The 25266-nt window shown below is 31.3% G+C and overlaps 2 protein-coding genes across 3 annotated transcripts in view; both read right to left on the bottom strand.

Annotated features, from left to right (window-relative positions):
• The window catches only part of LOC143082897 (kinesin-like protein KIF23), a 41628-nt gene that overhangs the window by 10920 nt on the left and 5442 nt on the right, over positions 1-25266 (bottom strand). For both annotated transcript variants that reach the window (XM_076258893.1, XM_076258894.1), the window contains exons 2-14: positions 16918-16978; positions 15293-15385; positions 14631-14663; positions 13824-13929; positions 13301-13437; positions 12069-12190; positions 11666-11833; positions 10896-11008; positions 10209-10336; positions 8193-8298; positions 5178-5257; positions 4305-4424; positions 3311-3419 (exon numbers count right to left, since the gene is read on the bottom strand). In XM_076258893.1, the coding sequence (XP_076115008.1) occupies positions 3311-3419; positions 4305-4424; positions 5178-5257; positions 8193-8298; positions 10209-10336; positions 10896-11008; positions 11666-11833; positions 12069-12190; positions 13301-13437; positions 13824-13929; positions 14631-14663; positions 15293-15385; positions 16918-16978 (1376 nt within the window). The remainder of the gene's footprint in view (positions 1-3310; positions 3420-4304; positions 4425-5177; positions 5258-8192; positions 8299-10208; positions 10337-10895; positions 11009-11665; positions 11834-12068; positions 12191-13300; positions 13438-13823; positions 13930-14630; positions 14664-15292; positions 15386-16917; positions 16979-25266) is intronic.
• LOC143084073 (zinc finger BED domain-containing protein 4-like) lies at positions 18316-21026 on the bottom strand. The gene is made up of 3 exons (XM_076260490.1): positions 20497-21026; positions 19493-20116; positions 18316-19442 (listed from the first exon to the last, which is right to left on the bottom strand). The coding sequence occupies exons 1-3, from the start codon at positions 20671-20673 to the stop codon at positions 18435-18437; spliced, it is 1809 nt and encodes a 602-aa protein (XP_076116605.1). The 5' UTR covers positions 20674-21026; the 3' UTR covers positions 18316-18434.

Genomic DNA, 25266 nt, shown 5'->3' with positions numbered 1-25266 from the left:
CAGAGTAAATTGCCTAAATTCTAGCCTTTATTCTTTCCCGGAAGTAGACAGACTGACCCTGTTGTCAATAAAAACAAAATTTTGCAACGGAATGCCGGTCATGAGGCACTGAGATTGTACTTAGACACTTCAAAATGAATGCCTAACATGAACCAGAAGTCCCAAGGTGGCTATCAAAATTATTTATTGAACAGGACCCTATGTATTTACTATGATTTTCAATGCGTTCCAATGGGGCAAATAATTGGGTCCCCGTTCCTGTCAACCTCCCAGGAACGTCAGATGATGGAGTTCCCCATATTCCTAGCAGGTAATATACACAAACACGATACACAAAGTACCTAAGCAAACAAGTAAAAAAACAGAACAAACATTGCGTTTTCCCCTATTTTTTTTTTAACTTGGAACGATCGATCAACTAACGATGGCTATGCCACAAAAAAGTAAAACCAGAAAAGATAAGTGGTCTAGTATTTGTAGAGGTTAGCCTTATACTAGACAAATATTTTTCAAAGACTAACCTCATGTTTGATCCAAGAAAAGTGCATAGTTCGATGTTTTGATCTGGACGTTTAACTAAGGGAGGGGGAGAGGTAAAAAAAAAACTGAATTCCAAAATGAAACCTGCAATCCCTGTTTCCAAAATATGAAATGTTAAATCCTGTCTCCCCCAATTAAAGAAAATGTAGAAACAAATCTATGACTATATGTCAAATTCTGTCAGATACTTGTACAACTTATGATGGCATAAATTAAAGAAGTAAAGTTTAACTGACAAGTAACCTTGCCCAAGTTGCTGTCAGTTGTCTGGATTCCTGGTTCAAAAGAATTTGTTTCTCAAACCGGAGCACATCAGAAGTTTATAAAACAATTTGGATTACTACCACATTGTTTATATTAAAATAAAAACAAGAGTGCACACACTGAAATGTCTCGCCTTCTATACTAATCACTGATATTATGTTGATAGTCCTTAGTATAAAGCTAAGCTTTATAACAACTGTCATATAAACTTAACATTAACCAAGATAACTAAACATAGACCAATGAACCTTGAAAATGAGGTCAAGGTCAGATGAACCATGCCAGGCAGACATGTACAGCTAACAATGCTTCTATACAACATATATAGTTGACTTATTACTTATATAGTTTAAGAAAAATAGACCAAAACACAAAAACTTAACACTGTGCAATGCAATGAACCGTGAAAATGAGGTCACGATCAAATAAAACCTGTGCGACTGACATAAAGATCATAAAATATTTCCATACACCAAATATAGTTGACCTATGGCATATAGTATTAGATAAAAACTTTGACCACTGAACCATGAAAATGAGGTCAAGGTCACATGACATCTGCCCGCTAGACATGTACACCTTACAATAGTTCCATACAACAAGTATAGTAGACCTATTGCATATAGTATGAGAAAAACAGACCAAAACACAAAAATTTAACTTTGACCACTGAACCATGAAAATGTGGTCAAGGTCACATGACATCTGCCCGCTAGACATGTACACCTTACAATCGTTCCATACAACAAATATAGTAGACCTATTGCATATAGTATGAGAAAAACAGACCAAAACACAAAAATTTAACTATGACCACTGAACCATGAAAATGAGGTCAAGGTCACATGACATCTGCCCGCTAGACATGTACACCTTACAATAGTTCCATACAACAAATATAGTAGACCTATTGCATATAGTATGAGAAAAACAGACCAAAACACAAAAATTTAACTTTGACCACTGAACCATGAAAATGAGGTCAAGGTCACATGACATCTGCCCGCTAGACATGTACACCTTACAATCGTTCCATACAACAAATATAGTAGACCTATTGCATATAGTATGAGAAAAACAGACCAAAACACAAAAATTTAACTATAACCACTGAACCATGAAAATGAGGTCAAGGTCAGATGACACCTGCCAGTTGGACATGTACACCTTACAGTCCTTCCATACACTGAATATACTAGCCCTATTGCTTATAGTATCTGAGATATGGACTTGACCACCAAAACTTAACCTTGTTCACTGATCCATGAAATGAGGTCGAGGTCAAGTGAAGACTGTCTGACAGACATGAGAACCTTGCAAGGTACGCACATATCAAATATAGTTATCCTATTACTTATAATAAGAGAGAATTCAACATTACAAAAAATTTGAACTTTTTTTTCAAGTGGTCACTGAACCATGAAAATGAGGTCAAGGACATTGGACATGTGACTGACGGAAACTTTGTAACATGAGGCATCTATATACAAAGTATGAAGCATCCAGGTCTTCCACCTTCTAAAATATAAAGCTTTTAAGAAGTTAGCTAACGCCGCCGCCGCCGGATCACTATCCCTATGTCGAGCTTTCTGCAACAAAAGTTGCAGGCTCGACAACAATGACAAAACTTCACAGTAGTTCAACTTTATTCTGTTTTAAATTTGATATATTAAGGTTCACTTTAATTTAGACATTCAGTAGACCAAATACATTCTCACATTACAATATGATATGAATGGTGAAAAAGGCTTGTATTAAACCTTGAAATATTTTTTGACCATGTTGACAATACATTATATTATAATAATTATAATAATAAGTTCAAAAGGATCACTAGTGTTAACATGAACAATATATATTACTCTTTACCATTAAGTTTTAAAGTAGGGCCATAGAGAGCCTGTTGGTTACATTTTAAAGAATAACATTGTAATAATTAACTCAAAATGTAGGTGAACTCCATTAGCAATCACTTTAACTGAACACCAAAAAACACACAAAAAATATAAAATTTCTCAGCAAAGAGCAAAGAATTTCTTTATGGGGCTTGGTCTCTCTATACTGGTACTATTTAACTTAAGATTTTTATTGCTGAAAGCCTAGGTTTTGCAAAAAAAAAAAAAATCTATGGGTGGTGGGTTTCAATGATTTTTTTTAAGATTCCATAGGTTGTTGGTCTTGACATAATCTAAATTCTATTGGTGGTGGTTTAAAAATTTAATTGATTTCTATGGGTGGTGGGGTTAAAAAAAAAGTGCTGTCCCTGGGGGGGACATAGTATTTTCTGGAACAGCCCTAAACAAGTAAATGCCTATTTCAATACTCTTTTTTTGTTATATATTTAGAATGCATATGATTGTTTTAATTGCTCCTGATAAATATGAATGCTAAAACCTCTATTAAAGTAGCAATGAAACAAATTCCTCTATTCCTGCAAATTGGAACCAACAAAAATAAATTTGCATTATGTAAGCACCTTTTTCAGTGTGATAATTTAAAGACTTACCTATAACAGGAGGTTTCTTTATCATTGGTGCTTCTAATATTTCAAACTTAACCTGTTGTGACTTGGTAACCAAGACTTCCTGTGTCATCTCAGCAAACTTCATCACATGCTGAAATGAGTGATGATATAACAAATACTTTTCCTTTCTAGACATAAAAAAAGTTTGACATATATATAACATGTATACTAGACCCTACATTGAACTAAATGACTTCTAATCATGCACATGTCTGTTTGTCTTGTGTTTCTAGGTTGCTGCCTCGTGAACATTTATCCTACATAGCAATTTCTTAACAAGGAAACTTCTAAGCTCATTTTGGCATCAACTAGTTAAGGTGTACATAATACATGGATGTCCTACTTTATAACTATATCAAACAGTAACAAATTATTTTCTGAGCCCTTGATCTAAATGCAAAATTCTATATAAAAGTCAATGTCGCATAATGGTAACCGAAACATTCCTTAACTGCGTTGTACAGTGTAGATGTTGGTAGTTGTGAAATATGATACATCATCAAAATTCAGCAAAAGATTTGAATTGTAGAGAATTGTGGACAATACATATGTCAGTTGATCAAACTGATGCAGAAATGTATTATGCAGCCAGCTATAGAAATGAATATCGATATGGGACCCAGAAAGTATTCCATTAAATTTGATGAAGTGAACTAAAACCATTGATATTGCTCTTTTGAGCTTTTTCGAGGGGAAAATATAAGTGTAGTATAGTTCTCAAAACATTTCTTAAACTTTACATAATACAGGTACCCGCAACAACATAAAATATTAAAATTCCCTAGCTATTTATCTCATTTTCCATATAATTCAAACATAGTGAATATGTGCAAAGTGAAGGGCACTTTAACTCATAATGCACAAATATATTTGGAAAATTTAGCTAAATGCATCAAAACCCAAACTCCTAATTATGTAGATCACAGACCAGGTATATAAGTCTATTTTCTATCAAAGTATTATATGTTTTACTTACAATGGTTTCATCATACTCAATCGCCTTTGGATTGACACAAACAACCATTCTTACTTTACCATCACCATCAAAATAGTTCTTAAATAAGTGGGTTAACTTGGAATCTCTGTATGGCACAAGCTGAAAAATAAAAATGTTGTATTATTGCTATTTTTAAAATAATAAGAATTGATGATTTTATTTTGGGTTTTTCAGAATTTGTTTTTGAGATATTAAAGATATTCTCTATACATCTTTAAAATATTTTTTCTTTTATATTCTTATAATAATTTGTACCTGAAAGTGTTCACGATTTTGTATCTGTAAATGTGTACTGAGTACAACTTATTTCATTGAGAAATGTAAATGTAACCATTATAAAAGTTAACTGCTATAAAAACCAACGTTTTTTCATGCCATCATAATTAATGTACAATTTTTAATTGTTTGACACACGGGGGGGGGTTTGGGGGGTAACTTCGATATTTTTTTGGTAGGAGGCGTGCCATTTTTGCCTCAAAAAACGTACCCATTTTAATATAACATTGACTGAAATTCAGTACCTATAGTTATATAAATATTTAAGAAAGAATGACCTATATTTATATATTTCCGGGGTTCATCTGGAAGGTGAACTTTCAAATGAATTGATTTAATTTAATATAATAATTGACCATTATTAATGTAAGATTCGCAATAGCATATTTATATATGATATGTAGATCATACCCCAAATCAATATACAGTTATCAAACGTAAATGCATTTTAATATAGGATGTCATTAAAAAGGAGGGTCATTTTTATATAAAATCTCGCAAAATTATGACCCATATTTTTGGCACATCCCCGTATACCCAATAATAGGAAGTTACCCCCCGTGGTTTGACACTTACTTTGCCAAGGCCAGTTTTCTGATTTTCTCGTAACAATTCTAAACAATTCCTTAGCACCATAAGTGACTGGTTAATATTTCCTGTAAAAAATATATAATCCACTAATAAAGAAAGGTAGCAAAAAAAATCAAGGTAAAGAGAGATTTTCCTTTTCATTAACTTAACCTGTGCTCTTTGGATTATCTTCTGTTAATCATATCAGTCCATCTTTTTGTGCTTTGAAAATAATACAAGAAATCAAGTACTTTTCAATGTACAATGTATGTGTTGATTAATATACTAAAGGAAAAATTATGATATCATATTGCAGTTACAATCATCACAGACTCAAATCAACAGGAAATTTGAATATTTATGCAGTTTGTTACCACTTCAATGAATTTATCATTATAACCAGAACCAATAAAGTATCTAACTTCTTCCAATAAAAATCAAAGAGCCGATTGCTCTGAGGGATACGATTGCCATTGTTTTCATTGACACATGAAGCTGGATAATATTATTTTCAAAACTAATTCAACTGCAAATGCAAAATGTAATTTACGTAATCTGAATAGTTACAAAATAGCCAATCCTGGTTAAAAGTGTATGAACAATGTACTTAGGCCTATTGTGTTTTATTTTTGTACTATCAATTCCAAGTTTACTTTCCACAGCTGTCACTGAGACTCAGAGTGAGAGAAGTATTTCACTTCGTATCTTATCACCTATTTTCCTACGTTAATTCTAGGAGGAACCCCAATCCTAACTCTTTAAATATTTAATTTCCTTTGGGTCAGTGATCATGACTCCTTTCCGTACACATTCCTCAGTTTAAAGCTTTGGATTTCAAATATTTTGGCCACGAGCATCACTGAAGAGACATGTTTTGTTGAAATGCGCATCTGGTGCATGAAAATTGGTACCGTTAATTTTATTAAATTGCGACTGTTTTTAATATAATACGACGTTTATCGATAGAACGAGTTAATTTTTCTCAACGTGATGTTTTGATTCAGAATTCACAGAAGTTACTTTCGGAAGGGAGACAACTCGAAACGATAATATGGAAGACTCCATTTTGCCTGAAGGGGTATTGAAAGTAAACCTTTACGATGTGGACTACACTTATTTTAATTTAAATGATGCATATGATTTAAAATTATGCAACAACAATAACCCTCAAAAGCAGACATACAGAGAAAGCATCCCATGAGTTATAAATTAATCAATTGAGTGGGGAATCCAGAGCAACCATTTAACTTAGTACCCCTTGAAGTCAAGAAAACTATACGCATGCGCATAATTACCTAAACAAACCCTTTAGTAAGAATGTATATTAAACCTAAATGGTTCTCTATTTTTTATGGAAGTACAATATTAAATAGCAGTTTAATAACGGTGACATATAAGTACAAGAGTGCACACGCTAAAATGTCTCGCCTTCTATACTAATTATTGATATTATGTTGATAGTCCTAAGTATAAAGCTAAGCTTTATTACAACTGTCACATAAACTTAACATTAACCAAGTTAACTAAACAAAGACCAATGAACCTTGAAAATGAGGTCAAGGTCAGATGAACCATGCCAGGCAGACATGTACAGCTAACAATGCTTCTATACAACATATATATAGTTGACCTATTACTTATAGTTTAAGAAAAATAGACCAAACCACAAAATCTTAACACTGCAATGAACCGTGAAAATGAGGTCACGGTCAAATAAAACCTGCACGACTGACATAAAGATCATAAAATATTTCCATACACCAAATATAGTTGACCTATGGCATATAGTATTAGAAAAAAAGACCAAAACTCAAAAACTTAACTTTGACCACTGAACCATGAAAATGAGGTCAAGGTCACATGACATCTGCCCGCTAGACATGTACAACTGACAATCATTCCATACAACAAATATAGTAGACCTATTGCATAGAGTATGAGAAAAACAGACCAAAACACAAAAATTTAACTATAGCCACTGAACCATGAAAATGAGGTCAAGGTCAGATGACACCTGCCAGTTGGACATGTACACCTTACAGTCCTTCCATACACCGAATATACTAGCCCTATTGCTTATAGTATCTGAGATATGGACTTGACCACCAAAACTTAACCTTGTTCACTGATCCATGAAATGAGGTCGAGGTCAAGTGAAAACTGTCTGACAGACATGAGGACCTTGCAAGGTACGCACATATCAAATATAGTTATCCTATTACTTATAATAAGAGAGAATTCAACATTACCAAAAATCTGAACTTTTTTTTCAAGTGGTCACTGAACCATGAAAATGAGGTCAAGGACATTGGACATTTGACTGACGGAAACTTCGTAACATGAGGCATCTATATACAAAGTATGAAGCATCCAAGTCTTCCACCTTCTAAAATATAAAGCTTTTAAGAAGTTAGCTAACACCGCCGCCGCTGCCGCCGGATCACTATCCCTATGTTGAGCTTTCTGCAACAAAAGTTGCAGGCTCGACAAAAACTCCACTTTAGTTCTTATATGACAGATTTATCGTTATTCAGAGAACTCTCACATTTTTATCACAACTGGGGAATTCCCTCTGACGTGTTTCTAAATTTTTAAAAACACTAAATATAAATACTGCTTAATTCTGATTTTCCAAGTTGTTAAAACCACGCATATAAGTCAAGGGAAATATTAATCATGAAGATTATGAAAAGAACATTATAGGAAAGTTGTTTAAGTTCAATCCCTCTGTTTGTTTTTACCTTTTAAACCAAGACAATCATAAGAATCTGAGATGGTCCTTAATGTTAAAAATAAAACGGTTGACGTGAGGGCATTGTCCTGAGGCACTGGTATAAGTCTACAGATTGCTTGAAAGCAATTGTTACCCAAAAAACTGATCACAATGATATATAGCCAAGAGTAACAAAAGGGGTGTTACCCAACAACAATTAATTAGTCAATAATAATTTGTGTATTACATTATTAATATATGTATAATAAATGTGTGCATGACTGTAATAATTCTTATTCCTCTATTACCAGCTTCCTTCATTCTTTCTCCTGTGTTCTTTGTTCTGTTAGTTCTTTCACTTCCAGCCAAGTCTACAAGTGACAACTGACTTACACATATGTTCTTTTCTTGATCCTGAAATGACAAGAGAAAAGTATGAAATTTGATGTCAATTTATTTCTATATCATAATTTTACAAATTTTAGCACAAATGAAAAATAATGGTATGCAAAACTGGTAAAACTTCAAGAAAGAAAAAAGAAAATAATAAACTGCTATCATCCTTTATAACTAAGGTTTATCTACAAATTCTTTATTACTTTTAATGTTGATAGGCTATAAATGGTGAAAAATAACACCACCAGGAAATGCAAAAAATAAATTGATTCAGCATGACTATTGTAGACCTGCCAACTATCCCGATTTTCACGGTATCATCCCGATTTTCATCCCTCAACCCGAATCCCGATATCGGGATCGTAAAACAAGTCAAAATCCTGATTTTCACAAAATATACCCGAAAATAATACTTGGTTACCGATTTTGAAGTTTTTCTGATCAATTTAAAAAAATCTATAATTTTACCTGGGGACATATTATGACAAGTTTACAATCCTACCCTAATCAACAGTCACAACAGGTGTCATAATTTGTTGTTGCAAGTAATCGGATTACCTGATGTGTCATAACAATCCTCAAAATTAATTAATATTATTATTTGTGAACAGAAATTCGGTCATTGGCCTTTCATTTTTAATCAATTTATCATACGAGCACAATTTGCAACGTTTACCGTAGTTCCATAACGAAATCGTAATTAACTTTAAGATGAAAACTGTAATGAACTCTTAAAAAAACATTGTTTATCTTGAAATCCATTTAATTTTTGAAATCAGACATGTGTCTGTTGATTTAAAATCGACGCCATTTTGTATTCTCCTACTATGAACAAACCTCCGCTGGTAAGAGCACCTCGGACCACAAAGAAAGATAACTCAAATTTTATCCATTTTCTCATTAATACTGATAGACTTAATCAAAAGCTGTATTTATCCTTCTAACTTTAGGAAATATAGGTTTAGGTCTTTTGAGTCATGGTCCAAAGATAAGAAGGTCTTTGGAGGGGGAAAAGAGGGGTTTTCACTTAGTATCCTTTATTTTTTAATGCCATTTTTCTCTATTCTTAAGTTATTTTGTCAATTTTAAAATAAGTACAAGAATCATGCAAATAAAAGAAATCAAGGCTTATAAGATCATCATCAGTATACCAATGAAGAGACATGAGACAATTTAAGAGTAAAAAAACAGTGTACACAGAAACGCCGCAAAAATTGTCCCTTAAAATCTGGTCGCACACTTAATCCCCATGGAGATTTTCAAAAGTTGGCAGTTGTTACTTTTTCATATTATTTGTCAAATGAATCATAAAATTTATCAATGATTCCTTGACCTCATTTCCTGTCTTTTTAAGCGTCTGGCTGTCATTTTGGAATGCAATGTAAAAAACTTGTAGTGGGCTTAAAATTTTGAACTATTTGTGAATGTTCTAATATTTGCATCAAAACAAAAATATTTTGACCATATGGCACAATTCACAGTCATGACAGTGTTACATTTCCATGTTCTGTGAAACGAGAAATCAGCAACAACAAAAAAATCTTAATTTTGCATTTATTAGAAAAGGTTACATCTCAGTGAACATGTGTACTAAGTTTTAAGTTCATGTGACTATAATTTCATGGTAAACTACCTTTTTTTCTTCAAAATGTGATAAAAAAAAAAAACCATTACAGCTATTTTCATAATGCATGTAATTTAAAGGTTTAGTTGGCTTGCTTGCTTTGTTTTTATAACTGTTTGCTCAAGCATTGTAGTTAAGTTTTACAATTTCAATCTATAGATAGGTTGGGTTTCAGAATGTATAATATTTTTGGATGCTTAAGCAAACATTTAAACAAACAAACCAAGTAAGCCAACCAAACCTTTAAACTACATGCATTAGGAAAAAACCTGTAAAACACTGACTTTATATGTGACAATGATACCTGAACTTGTGCTATCATATCTGTATTGGCATCTAAAGGAGCCTGGACTAGTCTGATATTAAATATACTATGACTTCTACTTGATTCAGCATTTAATGCTGTGTGGGCTACTTTACGTCTTTTCTGACCTGCAATAAAGGACATTTCTATACACTTGTTTCAACTGAACAGGAGGGTTCAAATATTGGAATTCTATATCATCAAAGAAAAATATTTAATATTAAATACACAACATGATCAACATATTTTTCCAAATATGCAAGAATTTTACATGTATTTATTGATTTTTAAACCACAAACATTCTTATAAAATGTATTATTACTTTACCCTTTATAGCATGTGGAATAAATTGATAAGATCATTATATATGAAAACACATCTCTAACTGACCTCTAGAAAGCTAATATTTTCTTTGCTGAACTCACCCAATAACAATAACAAAGAGTTTTTACATTTTGGAGATAAATTTTATATCATAATAGGAAATATATTTAATTTAAATTGTATCCAGTTAGAAAGTTTGTGAAACTATAACTAATGTGAACTCATATTTTAATTGAGAGGTGAAAAACTTTGGTCACTAGTAGGTTAATTAATGTAATAAAAAAATTCACTAAACTTATCCTCAAAACACAGACTTTTATGATCTTTCTGCTGTAATATATCAACTAAGACTACTTTCTTACCTTTATACAGAACTTCAAAAGCTTCTTGTGGACTTTTAATCTCTACTTCTACACAATTCATCACATACATGTTATCATTAGAATCAGTTCGTAAAATCTTTGACTGGGGTGGTCTGAGATAAATAAAAAATTTATATTGGTTACGATACAAAGGTACAAACTCCAAGACATATATTATGCGTCAAAGATTTGTTAAATCCAGTTTACGAACTAAAAGTGACTGTCTGGTATGACAAAAGACTTCAAATTTTCATTTAAAGCTAAATTCATGTTTAATTTAACCACCTGCTAACTTTAGAATGAATTGCACTGTCGGTTTAGCTTCTACATGTATAATAAGTTGTGATTTTGAACCTTGCTCATGAGAACGTGCATTTGACCTCGATCTTATTTGACCAGGTTTGCCAGTTTTTTTGGTCTCCACAAAAAACTCCCTGCCATGAAATAGCCATGCAAGTGTGTGGAAAGAAGTGTTATAACACAAACAATCTATCATTAAAATCAACACTATAAAATTTCGTTCCATCCTCTATTTCATGAAACAGTGATAAATTATACACAGCACATAATAGACACTGTCTGGTTGAAATTTTGAATTACCATCAATTAAAAGAAGTCTGTAAAGTATTTATTTAAGTTAAACTACAATTCCTTGAAAGATAATATATTTCCCTAGTCTATATACCAGTTAATATTTGTTAAAATCAATGAAGAAACAATATGGGATAAATACAGTTGATGTCCATATGAAATGAGAATAGAACACATACTTGTAACCTGTAATTGGGTCATGTGGTAGTTCCTCCAACAGATCATAAACATAGTTGTTGTATATTTCTATGTAAGACACAAAAACAGCATAGATATTTCCCTCATCAATATCCTCTACACGTGTTGGATCGCTCATTCGTCCATGTTCACCAAACTCTCCATGGTTCCTGAAGAAGAAACATACTTCAAATGTAAAAAAAGATGTATACTAATGAAGTGTTGTGCATTAAAATCAAGATATTTGTAAATACAATAGAGAAAACAAGGTCTGTAACAATAAGTCAACTTTTCACGATGCAAATTTTTTAGACACTCCATGTACTAAAAATCTTCTATAATAATGAACATACATCCATTTGTTAACTTGACAATCCAATATTTCATTATCTATGATATTCCTACCTGCCCCTCCCTGGAGTTTTAGGAGTTGTCAATCCTGGCAGTATCTCCCTTCTCTGTCTTTCCATCATGGCATCAGCATCTGTCTGTATTTCAAAACCATTCATTCTGTCTGGTTTGAAAACCTAAAGTAAACAGAATTCATTTATCTTAAAAGAAGCTTTCTACATATAACTCGTCTATATATTTGAACTTTAAACCATGCTATATCAGGGGAAATCATTAACGTCAATTCAATGGTTACAGGGAGACAAGGTTTTCAGATATATAAGTTCGAATAAAAAAAACAAAGAATGATTCAAGCAAATCAAGTACAATAGGATGCATGGTTTCTGGGAAGATTTTAAATATATTTTACATATTGAATAATGCCCAATGAGGTGATGAAAAATAATAGGCATGGTGAAAAAAATTACACCCAAGCAGCACAAAACCATACATCACCAATAAGCAAAACAGACTAAAAACTACTATATCAGTGATTTCAAATTAGATATCAGTTTTTTCTTCATGAAACTTTGGTTCCTAAATTTTTTAATGCAAAACTCTGTCCTAATTCTTATATCAATGTTATACTCACCATATTTACAGCAAATTTGGTACCCTAATTACAATTATTAAAGTACATGTTTTTGTCATTTCAAACTAGATTTGATAGCAAAAAAGAACTTTTTAATGTTTATGTACAGTATAATGATTTTTAAACTTGTAAACATTTTTATAGTTTTAACAACCAACAATGACCAATCTGCAAAACGGCTTTCACAATTCAAACTTATTCATGTAAGGTATCTAACAAGGGACATAACACAGCTGTTTGAAATGATTTCTGTGTGTGCTACTGAGACTGACACAGTACTGAGCATTACAAATTGCTTTTGTTAATACCTACCAAAAATTAAATGACTTCTCCTGGGACATACACTTTGTAAATAATTCAAAATGTAGATCATGGTTTATGTGGAGCATAAAAAATTATGGAGTTGTAAAAAGGTAACTTTTGCATAAAGATTGCCAATGACACAGCTATTCACCAGAGACCATACAATGTGGACATTAGTATACTAGTCAACTATGTACAATAAATTGACATGATGGATTCTACTACAATTGTACAACACCAAATAAGTTGATTTTACGTAAGTTATGTTCATATAACATGAAACTTGGATAATTAACCAACATTTGATTTATACTGAAAGTTTTAAAAAAACATCTTCAAATTTTGCTCTTACATATTTCTTGGCCTGTAAACCACTAATGCTGTTAAACAGCACATCTAGACATCTTGGCATCAATCCTTGGTCATCTGGGGTACCAGTCATTGTATAGGTTTTACCAGAAGATGTTATACCATAGGTGAACAGCAAACCTGTTAAAAGATGAAAGAAGTTTTAGCTATGATTTTAAAACTATAAATAATTTGTATGGCAAGTATGAGAGATAGAACTGCAGATAACTTTGTACTGCTGATAGCCTCTCTATCAATCTATGAGACCAGTGTATACTAGGTCACTGGATCAGTGAGGAAATTCAACCTTGTCACTAACAAAAAAACTTTGAGGTGCTTACATCAAGTTACAGGCAAATTTTACCAAAAACTCTTATATATATATATATATATATATATATATTTCTTAAGTCCTATATTGCCTGTGTAAATTGTAAAATCAAAATAATTGTTTTCCCTTTAAAGTTTTGTTTAAAATCATTTTACTTGAAAATTCAGAGAACTTTTCTATTTCACAGTATACCTACCATTTTTCCCTTTAATGAGATCTTCCATCAAAGGCATGGCAACATAGTCATAGACTGCCTTCTGTGAGGTATATTCATCAAAGACATACTGAAACTGGTATTGTAACTGAAAAAAATAATAATAATAATGACTGCCAATACAAAATACAAAAGTAAAAACAATCCTAAGTTGTATAACTCCTGACTGATTCATCTATCATGTTTTATTTCACCAGATGAATATGATTTAAACTAGTTTTGCAATACCTAATTATTTCATCATTTTTGAGTGACTGCTAGTTTTCTTACTTCTTAATTGGGACCAATAAAGTGGGTCTCATGGGGGTCTAAGCGTGATGCGGGATTGCTGATTTTTTGTAAGCGTGCACGTGAAAGTCAAATTATTGTGCCATGAAAACGGGAAATGAAGTCTAGTGGGAAACGGGAAATTACAAAAAAATGATAATTGCTTACATATATAGTGTAAGCGGGATACAGGAATCTGACAAAACAGTAAGCGGGATCCGGGATCAGAACCCCCCAATGAGACCCCCAATAAACACTTATTTTTGGTTTTCATTTCTTTTCATCTATAAGCTCGACCTATTTTACTAGTTGTAGTGGAGTATTGAGTAGTCCTGGTTATTGCCTATTTCTATCAACAGAGAAACAATAAATACAAAATATCTCCAAAGTTATATATATATACCATGTATACTGAGTTTACACTCCTTTGTGTTATTGTATTACACCACAATTCTAGTTATTCTAAAATTACTATCGTGTATGGATCAGAATATTAGTGAATATATATAAACAAAATCCTACCTCTTTAACTTGTCCATTTCTTGCAATTGCATTCTGAAAGTGCAAAAAGTCATAATAAAAGAAAATTCATTTCTTATAAGATATTTAGTGTTCATATCAAAGAATACTGTTCCTATTTATCTATTGAACACCAGCAGGCAAATATAGCCTAATCTTCATGCAATCCAGAATAGAGACTTTACATTTAATTTTTGTGACCATTTCTCTGTCTTTGATATAACACATTGAAACATTATCCTAATGTGATGCATGAATAATTTTTCAGATTTGACATAAAATGAAACTCTGCCATGTCTGCTGCTGTACATGTTTGTGTGTGTTTGAACACTTGTACAGTAACAAATAATGCATGCAGTTCAGGCCAAACAACAATTTACACTTGTTCATCTCCCAAAAATTATATAACCATAGCAATGCTAGGATAAATAAGTCTATATTTTTTACTTTCTAACACACATAATTTTTCAGGGAAATCTATTCTTTTGTTGTTGTGAAATGAGGATTTTACAACCAAGTTTGAGAATGTTTTCCACTAATTGTACAAGTATATAAATATGATTCTGTTTTAAAAATATTCATTTCACAATATTTCAGAAAAATCAAAAACAAACAAATGGATGGTGTTTCCATCAGAGACAAAAATGCACCTATCAAACTATTACCTCTTGTGGCGTAAGGATGCAAGTGTTAGTATTAACAGCCTTCAAACATACAGGATCATCTGGATTATCTAAAGGTCGAATACGACAATAGACCTGAAAAATAAATAATCAAAATGAATTTGAATTGCTATAAGTCATGTAAGCTTTTTAGTTATATAATATATAATCATATCAAAATACAATGTAAATGAAATTTAGCTAGGAAAGCTGTGATTTCTAAACATTGATAAATTATTTTAATTATTCATGTAATCAGGACCAGATTCAATGGCAATTTATTATAAATTTTGTTCTTCCAATCCATAAATTTTGGCTAAGACCCATAAACACACACAGTCTTTTTTCATATTTATGAATGTGAACATTGGGATTTGTAGTGTTGTTCCGATGATCGGAATAAGTCGGAAATCAGTTGGTTGGGCCTGGCGATGTCGATAATCGATTGAGATTTTTTTTGATCGATTGTCGTTAAAGTTTTCCGGACTTTAGCTTATCAACTTCCGGTCCGTTTCCGGTTTGCATTTTACATGTGCAACAAACAAATAATAACAAAAAATATCAGGATCGATGACAATAACAATGTCAAACATCCTATAATTAAAGACATAACCAATTTCCTTCTTTATAAACGTGACAAATGCATTGACTATAAATATTTGCAGATTGATGGAATATTAATTTTATTTAACTTTGTATGAAATACTTTCTTTCAAATTATACCGGTACTTGCAACTTGAGAGCGTACATAAAATCATTCTGATTTTAGACAAAATAATTTCTTTGCTTCATTAGAACGTGTTGCAAATTGCCTTTTATTAATTTTTTATCTATTTGTAGCATCAAAAACGTCATATTCCTTTCCAAATTGCTTGCCAAACATCATTTATTTTTGTAAATTTTCCGAAATTTGTCAGCCATATTGAAAAATATAAGAATCACAAATCGGATACGGTTCAACTATGTAATAATTCCGCATTCTTGCAATTATAAGTTCAGACGCACGAATGACACAATTGACATAAAAAAATAATGATTACAAAAGTGAAAAAAAAGCATTATACACGAATTAACAGACATTGGCTTAATCCCCTTTGTTTACTGTGCAAATGCAAATGCATTTTCTTTTTTTCTTTGAATCTTAAATTTCTTAAAGTTTAAAACTTTATATATCTTTTCTTAATTCAGGTAATTAGAAGCATTCAAATGTTTATACAGCTATGTTATTGAAATTGTACTGTGAGTTACACAATTGAAATTTAGAAATGTTAGTGTCACTGTTGGTAATTAATGTTGTAATTATGAGATCAATATGAATCTTGATTCTTATTAATTATTGTTTTAACTGCTAAATAAATAGTTATCAAAGGTACCAGGATTATAATTTAGTACGACAGAATATGAAAAGGAAACAAAAGATCAAATATGAATATATAAACTCTGCAATGATAAGGAATATACACATTAGACATGTACAATGAGACTAAATGCATGATTTCATTTGAAAAAAGGGCAAGGTATTATGATGCGATTATAACCGATAGTCGGTTGGTTGGTGTCAACCAATTGTAATAGATAATCGGTTGGTAATTTCAACCGATTATCCAACACTAGGGATTTGTCCTCACCTCAACAGGTTCTGTCTGAGATCCAGATCCATTTTTATTCTTCCTGGGGGTTTTTCCTCGTCTGAAAAATATAATTATTTGTTAATACATCATGTATTACAATAAGTTTATCATGTCTAGTATTAATCATTTTTTTTATATAGGAAATAATTTCAGAGAACAATTTACAGTAAATCAACTATGAAAGTTTCTTTTTTTCTCAAAATACCAGCTGCATGATGTCTTTACTAAATTATAAATTCAATGTTTAACAATTTCACTCCAGGGGCCCAGTCAAATGTTCAGTAGCATTGCTTCCCTTAGAAAATGAAGTAGATACTTAGTCAGCCATAAGCGTCTGAGCTAAGTAAGTACTTCTTTAGCTCAGTTGGTTAACAGGCTGCCTTGTAACACAAAGGTCCTTGGTTTCGAATCCTGATGGAAACAAGTAGTTTTTAATGAAATTCATGCTCTCTGGTTAAGCTTAAATTAAAATATTGTTTGTTTGCACTTTTCCAATTCCTATTTTTTCAAACAGGGTAGGTATATAGGGCCAAAAATAATATGCGTGTTTCCTATTACATTTTTGAAACAAATAGGGTACGTAGGAAGGGATTTTTTTTATTTTACCTTTTTCTTTACATTTAGTCTATGGGAAGGACATTCTAACTTTAACAGTGCTTATTGAAAAATACCCAAAAAAAAACTTTAGGGTAGTCTGTTTTTGAGCTTATAAAATAGGGTGGATACCGTAATAGGAAACACACATCTTTTTTTATTTTGCCAAGGAGACTTCAGAATTAAGTTCTAAGGGGAAGCAATCCTGTAAATTTCCCCCCCTATATATATATATTATATATACATGTAAATGAAGATCTCATCATTATAAAGTATAATGACTCTTGAGGTGGGGGGAAGTTTGAGAGATTGCTTCCCCTTAGAACTTAAGTCTCAAGTTATGTCAGTAGTAAGAATTTGAGCTTTGGAATTACTTCTTTAACTCAGTCAGTTAACGAGCTGCCTTGTAACACGAAGGTCCTAGGTTGGAATCCAGCAATTTTGTAATGGAATTAATGCTCTCTGGTTACACCTGTAAAGTTTATTCCGTGTTGAGAACCCCCTTTTTTGCATCTCTCCAGACCTGTTTTATCCATTGCCTCTGTTGTCTTGAATAATGGGGAATCGAAATATCGGCGCTGCCTATTTTTCAGTGATAAAGGTCTTTTGAACTGGGTAAATTGCAGACATGGGGTCAATTACATTTGAAAGTAATTAATTACATTCAATTACAATTACAAAATCTTCAATTAAATTACACATTACATTTGACTTTTTTTACCAATGTAATTAATTACATTCCAATTACTTGGCAAATGTAATTAATTACTTCAATTACATTTGAAAGGAAATTTAAGATAAAACATTGAAAACATGCATTTATTCTATGATATGTACATAAGTATTATACATTGCTCTATAGTTATAACAATTAGACAGTGTTCAACTAGTATATACATTTTTGTATTGTGTCATATAACTTATTTAAGCATTTTCCCATTACATTTGACCATCATCAGCTTTTCAAATGTTCCATCAGCCAGTCTGCACCTTTCCGGCCTAAATGTTTTTCCAGCAGTGCTAAATAAGCGTTCAACTGGTGCAGATGTGGCTGGAATAGCTAAATATTGCACTGCTAACTTAGCTAGACGTGGTAAACGTTGACAGTTACTATGCCAATACAAAAGAGGGTCTTTTGACATATCAATACAATTATCTGACAAGTAATCATCCATTTCTGAACTTACAGAAATCCCTGAAGGGTTTCTTTTTCTTTCCACTGATGGGGCTGGCATGAAACTGAAAAGATCATCATTTTTTGCTCGCTTACATGGGGGAGAATTTTGATCACAAGGGGGCTCAGATGATGTAGGGACTTGACTAAGTTTGTCCTTAACAACAGCTAAACACTGATCAATCTGTTCAGTTTCACACCATCTGGTCTTAAATCTTGGGTCTAAAAAGCTAGCAAGAATATATGCTTCATCCTCTACAAACTGAAACAATCTTTCTTCAACAGAAGATTTCAATGATTTTATCATTTTACAATTATAGTCAACTGATATAAGTTTTAACTGGTGTTTTAATCCAAGTGTTACAGGAATTGGCAAGCTAGCAGTTACAGTTTTTTCACCTTGGACAAGGACTGTAGCTTTGTCAAAAGGTTCAAGTATAGTACATAATTCAGAAAGCAGTTTTCTCTCATAGGATGAAAGCTTAGTTTTACAGTCTATTTTGTCCAATTCTAATTCTGGCACATTCAAAACTGAGCAAATCATATGCAGTTGTGAATTCCATCTTGTAGCATTAGCAGCTTGCAATCTTTTATAATCTTCAAGGATTTCTGAAGCAATAATAGATTTCCTAACAAAACTGACAATATTTGATGCCTTTGTAATAACAGTTTTAAGGTGGGGTGAACAATCTTTCAGGCCATCCTTAACAACCAATTGTAAGGTGTGTGCAAAGCATCTTGAATGTTTGGGTAAGCAGTCGATAGTAATTCATCAGACTGGTCATCTTCAATTTCTTTGTCTACATCATCAATTTCCTCATCAGAACACTCATGATCTACCTTAAAGTCATCAAAGCCAGGAATTGAAAATGCTTTGACCATATTACTAGCATTGTCACTGACTATTGCAGCAATTTTAAAACCTATTTCAAATGAAGTAACAACTTCTTCATATTCACTCCTGATGGATTCTGCTGTGTGTCTACCTTTGAATCGTTTACAGCATATCATGACAGACTTCATAGCCCAGTCCAAAATAAAGTGGCCTGTGATTCCCAAAAATCCTCTCATTTGTCTACTAGACCAGAGATCAATGGTTAAACACACACTTTCAGCTCTTTTAAGAGTATTTACAAGGTTATTTTTTATTTCAACCGATTTTTCATGTAGAAGTTTCGAAGATAAATGCTTTCTGCTAGGCACTTGATACTTAGTGTCAGCTTTTTCCATCAAGTTTTTAAATTCTTCACTTTCGACAATAGAGAGTGGTAAAAGATCCCCAGCTATGAACATTATAAGAGCATTTGTCATTTCTAACTGTTTTGGATCAGACGGTGAATATTTTACACTTTTTTTTATGCATTGTGTCAATGTTGGTTGAATTTCTTTATTCTCAGAATGCAGAATGTACAAATCTCTGTGTTTTCTCTGAAAATTACAAAAGGCCTTATTTAATATCTTGAAAATATTAAATTGTTTTAATTTACCTATTGAAATTTTACATTTATTTAAATTTATTTGATTGTAAATGATACAAAAAAAGAGCACTATTTTTTATTTTTTGAAATGATTTTCATTTTTATCCCAGCTTATTCAAATTATTTATCTTAAATAAGTGATTTAGAAATCTGACTTCTTAAAACAAAAATAAACTTTAGTTTTAATCACAACTAATTAATTTAATAAACAAAATATTTTCCAAATTTAAATGTAAGCTATTAGAGGATATAAGATAAATGAAATCTGATTAGAAATGAAAAAGAAGCATTATGAATTTATTAATTTTTAAAATTCTTATATAGTATTACCTTCATATGTGTAACAAAGTTGGATGTAACTTTATAACTTCCACTAATGAGGGTGCCACAATGCATACATTTTCCTTTGAAAGTATTTCCATTTTGGAAGTCATCAGGAACAGTAAAATGTTCCAGTACACTCTTGGAGCTCATTTTTAAATCTGATAAAATGTTTTCTTTCAACATTCATATATATAGTGAACAAATTTTGCAAGTGATATTTTGTCATATGCATTATCCCTTCAAGAATTTAAACATGTACCTATAGGCCCTAGGGGTATATTTATCTCTCTCTAATTAGCCTTATATCTGTTTAACATAACTGTTATAAAAACAGTCATTATATAGTTTGTAATAAAACAAATAGCCAGAGGTTATATTTATTGGTTATTTAAGTCCTTGAATAAAGTTAATTATGTTAAATCAATGTCTTAAAATATCTATCTAAATCTACTAATTAAGGTCAAGACAGTGACTTCCTAGTGGTTTCTTTTAAAATTATGGCATGTGTCTACATTTTTTTTATCATTCAATACAAAATGAAGTATCTACCATGGTTGTGTTAATACAGAAAGTATACTGTGAAGGCTTTTCTTTGTCAGCTTACAACATTTGTTAAGATTATTGCTTTTAATAATTTTTTGAGAAAACACAAGATTTAATCTTTTGATCCAAAATTTCAAATGTAATTGACTTGTAATTGAAAAGTAATTGTCAATTACAGGCAATTTTGGCTATGTAATTAATTACATTCAATTACATGTAATTGAAAAAATGCTCAATTACACATTACATTCAATTACATGATAAATTGTAATTAATTACAGTCAATTACAATTTCATATTTCAATTACCCCATGTCTGGTAAATTGCGACAGAAATAATTTCCTATCGGAAAATTATAACATGAAGAACTTCCATGGCAATACCTTGTACCTTTATTTAGTCTGAGTTATCCAGCTGCGACCGACAAGGTATACACACAGGACATTTATTTTCCCTTATTTTTCTACTCAGTTTTTATTTGTAAACTCGCTAATAAGAAAAATTATCATGAAAAAGAAAAAAGAAAATACTTTTTCATTAAAAATTAGTATATCATGAAAACTTTGATTTCATAGCATACATTGTATAGATACATATTTTTATTACATATTAATTCTTTTTTGTCATATAAATAAAATGATACTTGTGGCATAAAACAAAACTTAACATAATTCATAGTTAACTTCATATCATATATATAGACAGGTATTATTTCATCACACATATCAGTAGTTCCTTAGGCGTTTATGTAGTTTTTGGCTTTCACATTTTTTTGGGTAAATCAAAAAGAGCTTTAGAGGCTATACATCTATATCGTCTTCTTTTATTTATATATTTATTTTTTTTTAGAAAAAAAGAGGTTGTAATAAAAATTTAATCAAAGCACCAAAGGGTGCTATAGGCAGTTAATCAAAAACCCAAAGGCAAACTTGGCCAAGTTCAAATGAATAGTGTAAAGAATTAGTCAAAATATTTATCTCAGGCATTGTTTTCAGCTTTTTCTAAAGTATCAAATAACATGAATAATGCTTGAACAGTAATGTTTATGTTATGCAATCCTACCACTTTCAAAAGTTATTTCCAATTTATATTTATAAAGATTCAATGTCTGAGATTATACACATACATGTACACTGTCCTATGTTAGGGGAGAGTTTTGTGCCAGTTAAGATGTTTAAGCCGCCACATTCTGTATGCACCTGTCCATAGTGAGGACCCACTAATGTGGTGATTGTTGCTGTATATCATATTTATTTTTCATAATTGTTTTGTACATTTTTTTTAAATTTTAATTTCTTGTGTATACTTCTGATTTTAGTGTATGTCCAAGTTATTGTAAATGCAATGTTGTTTTTGTTTTGTTTTTTGTTTTTTTTTAATTTTGTATTATCTCCCTTGAATCAATATGTCCAAGTATTTCTGCTGTAGATTATGTTTGTACATTACTATTTTATAATAATAAGAAATGTTGATGATAATTTATATTATATAGAAACTTTATGGTAAAATTAGTATACTTAAAACCTAAGCATATACAATCATGACATTTATGATTACCTTAAAGGTGACTTAACTTGTATTTTTTGTTATCTCCCTTGAGTCACTTATTTCTATTATTCTTATAATTGAACATGTAAATATATACTTCTCACAATTACAAATATAAGTGACACTTATGGCAAATGTTAATGTAAAGATATTATTCTGTAAAAACTAAAAAATTGTGAAACATTGTTCATAATTATGAAAATGCTTTATCACAATTGTCATATTCAATCCATTGAAAATTTTTTAAAACTTTTTCTCTTTTATTGTTCTATTTTTTTTCATTTATTTTTAAACACTCCTTTGAAAATTATCTTATTTGACATCCCCATTCTTATTACTTTTCTGTGTTTACATCATTATTGGAAAATTATGTTTATTTCTTTCATTCAACTACTTGATGTAATTTGGATGCAAACTTTTTACTATCAATGAGTTCATTAAAGATTTTGTCTGTTAATTGTCAAGGCCTCCGTAACACATTAAAAAGAAGAGACGTATTTGATATGCTGAAGTCAAAGAACTGTAATATATATTGTATTCAGGATACTCATTTTACAAATGATATAGAAAACATAGTGAGATCTATGTGGGGTTATGAGTGTTATTTTTCATCTGTTAGCTCAAACTCTAGAGGTGTAGCTATTTTGTTCAATAATAATTTTGAATGCAAAGTGTTGAAAGAAAAAAAAGATATAAATGGAAACTATTTAATTTTAGATATTCTTGTAGAAAATAGAAAGATAACTCTTGTATGTCTATACGGACCAAATACAGACAATCCTGATTTTTTTTCTAATATTATGTCTGTTATTGATGATTTTGAAAATGAATACTTTGTTATTTGTGGTGATTTCAATCTTGTCCAAAACCCATGTATAGATTATTGCAACTATGTGAATATTAACAATCCGAAAGCTAGGGAAAAAGTATTGGAATTTATTGAAGAAAGAAATTTGATAGACCCGTATAGAGAACTTTTTCCAGATGTACAGCGATACACTTGGAGGAAGAGAAATCCTTTTAAACAGGCTAGATTAGACTTTTTTCTTCTCACTGAAAACTTTTTAAACAGTCTAAAAAATTGTAATGTACTTCCAAGCTATCGGTCAGATCACTCTATGATTTTGCTAGATTTAGAATTTAACCCTTTCATTAGGGGCAAAGGTTTGTGGAAGTTTAACAACTCTTTATTATATGATATAGACTATATAAATACTATTAAGCAAAAAATTCAGGAAGTGAAAAAACAATATTGTGCTTTAGTTTATAATATGGAAAATATTGACAAAATAGATAATACAGACATTCATTTTAGAATTAACTGTCAGCTTTTGCTTGAGACTCTTCTTATGGAAATTAGGGGGAAGACAATTTCATATTCAAGCTATAAAAAAAAGCAAGACGAAAAAAGGGAAATAAATCTTCGAAATGAAATAACTCAATTAGAGGAGAGAGTTGATGAACATTCCATTAACACATTAGAAGCAAAAAAACATGAGCTTGAAAGTTTACGAACACAAAAATTGAAAGGGAAATTAGTAAGATCCCGTGTCCAATGGATACAGGAAGGGGAAAAACCTACTAATTATTTCTGTGGCTTAGAATCACGAAATTTTATGAGTAAAATTATTCCCAAAGTAGAGAAAGAAAATGGGGAAATTATAACAAAACAAAAAGATATTCTGAATGAAGTTAAATATTTTTATGACAATCTTTATAAAAAAAGGGATACTAAAAGTACTTTAAGTGATCTTAAAAAAGACTTGAAAAATTTAAATGTCCCTATACTTTCGTCTCTGGAAAAAGAAAGCTTGGAAGGTACAATTACTGTTAAAGAAGCTGGAGAAGCATTGAAAAAAATGAAAAACAACAAAACTCCTGGAACGGATGGTTTTTCAGCAGAGTTCTATAAATTTTTTTGGAAGGATCTTCAAATTTTTATTGTAAATTCTTTAAATTATGGGGCAAAAACAGGGGAACTATCTGTTACACAAAAACAAGGGATTATTACTTGTTTGCCAAAAGGGAATAAACCCCGCCACTTTTTAAAAAACTGGCGCCCTATATCTTTACTGAACACTGTGTATAAAATTGGATCAGCAGCTATTGCAAACAGATTTAAGAGTGTTCTTGATAAACTGATAAATTTTGATCAGACTGGTTTTATTAGTGGAAGGTATATTGGGGAAAATATAAGACTCATTTATGATATATTACAGTACACAGAGGAACATGAAATACCAGGGTTATTACTTTTGATTGATTTCGAAAAAGCTTTCGATTCAATATCATGGGATTTTTTGATAAATGTTTTGAAATTTTTCAATTTTGGCGAATCTATCATCAATTGGGTTAAAGTTTTTTACAATAATATCAACTCTGCTGTCATCCAGGGGGGGAACCTTTCAGATTTTTTTACTATTGGAAGAGGTTGTAGACAAGGGGACCCCCTGTCTCCATATCTTTTTATTTTATGTGTTGAGATTCTGGCATTGAAAATAAGGGGAAATAGCAACATTAGTGGTATAGAGGTCACACAGGTTGAGCATAAATTGTCACAATTTGCTGATGACACCTCTTTGATTTTGGATGGGAGTGAAAAATCTCTACAAGAATCATTATTAGAATTAGACTGGTTTGCAAAAATATCTGGACTGAATATTAACTTCACAAAAACACAAGTTA

Source organism: Mytilus galloprovincialis, chromosome 7 (genome assembly GCF_965363235.1).
Source record: "Mytilus galloprovincialis chromosome 7, xbMytGall1.hap1.1, whole genome shotgun sequence".
NCBI classification, from domain to species: domain Eukaryota; kingdom Metazoa; phylum Mollusca; class Bivalvia; order Mytilida; family Mytilidae; genus Mytilus; species Mytilus galloprovincialis.
This window is presented reverse-complemented; position numbering and strand designations above follow the sequence as displayed.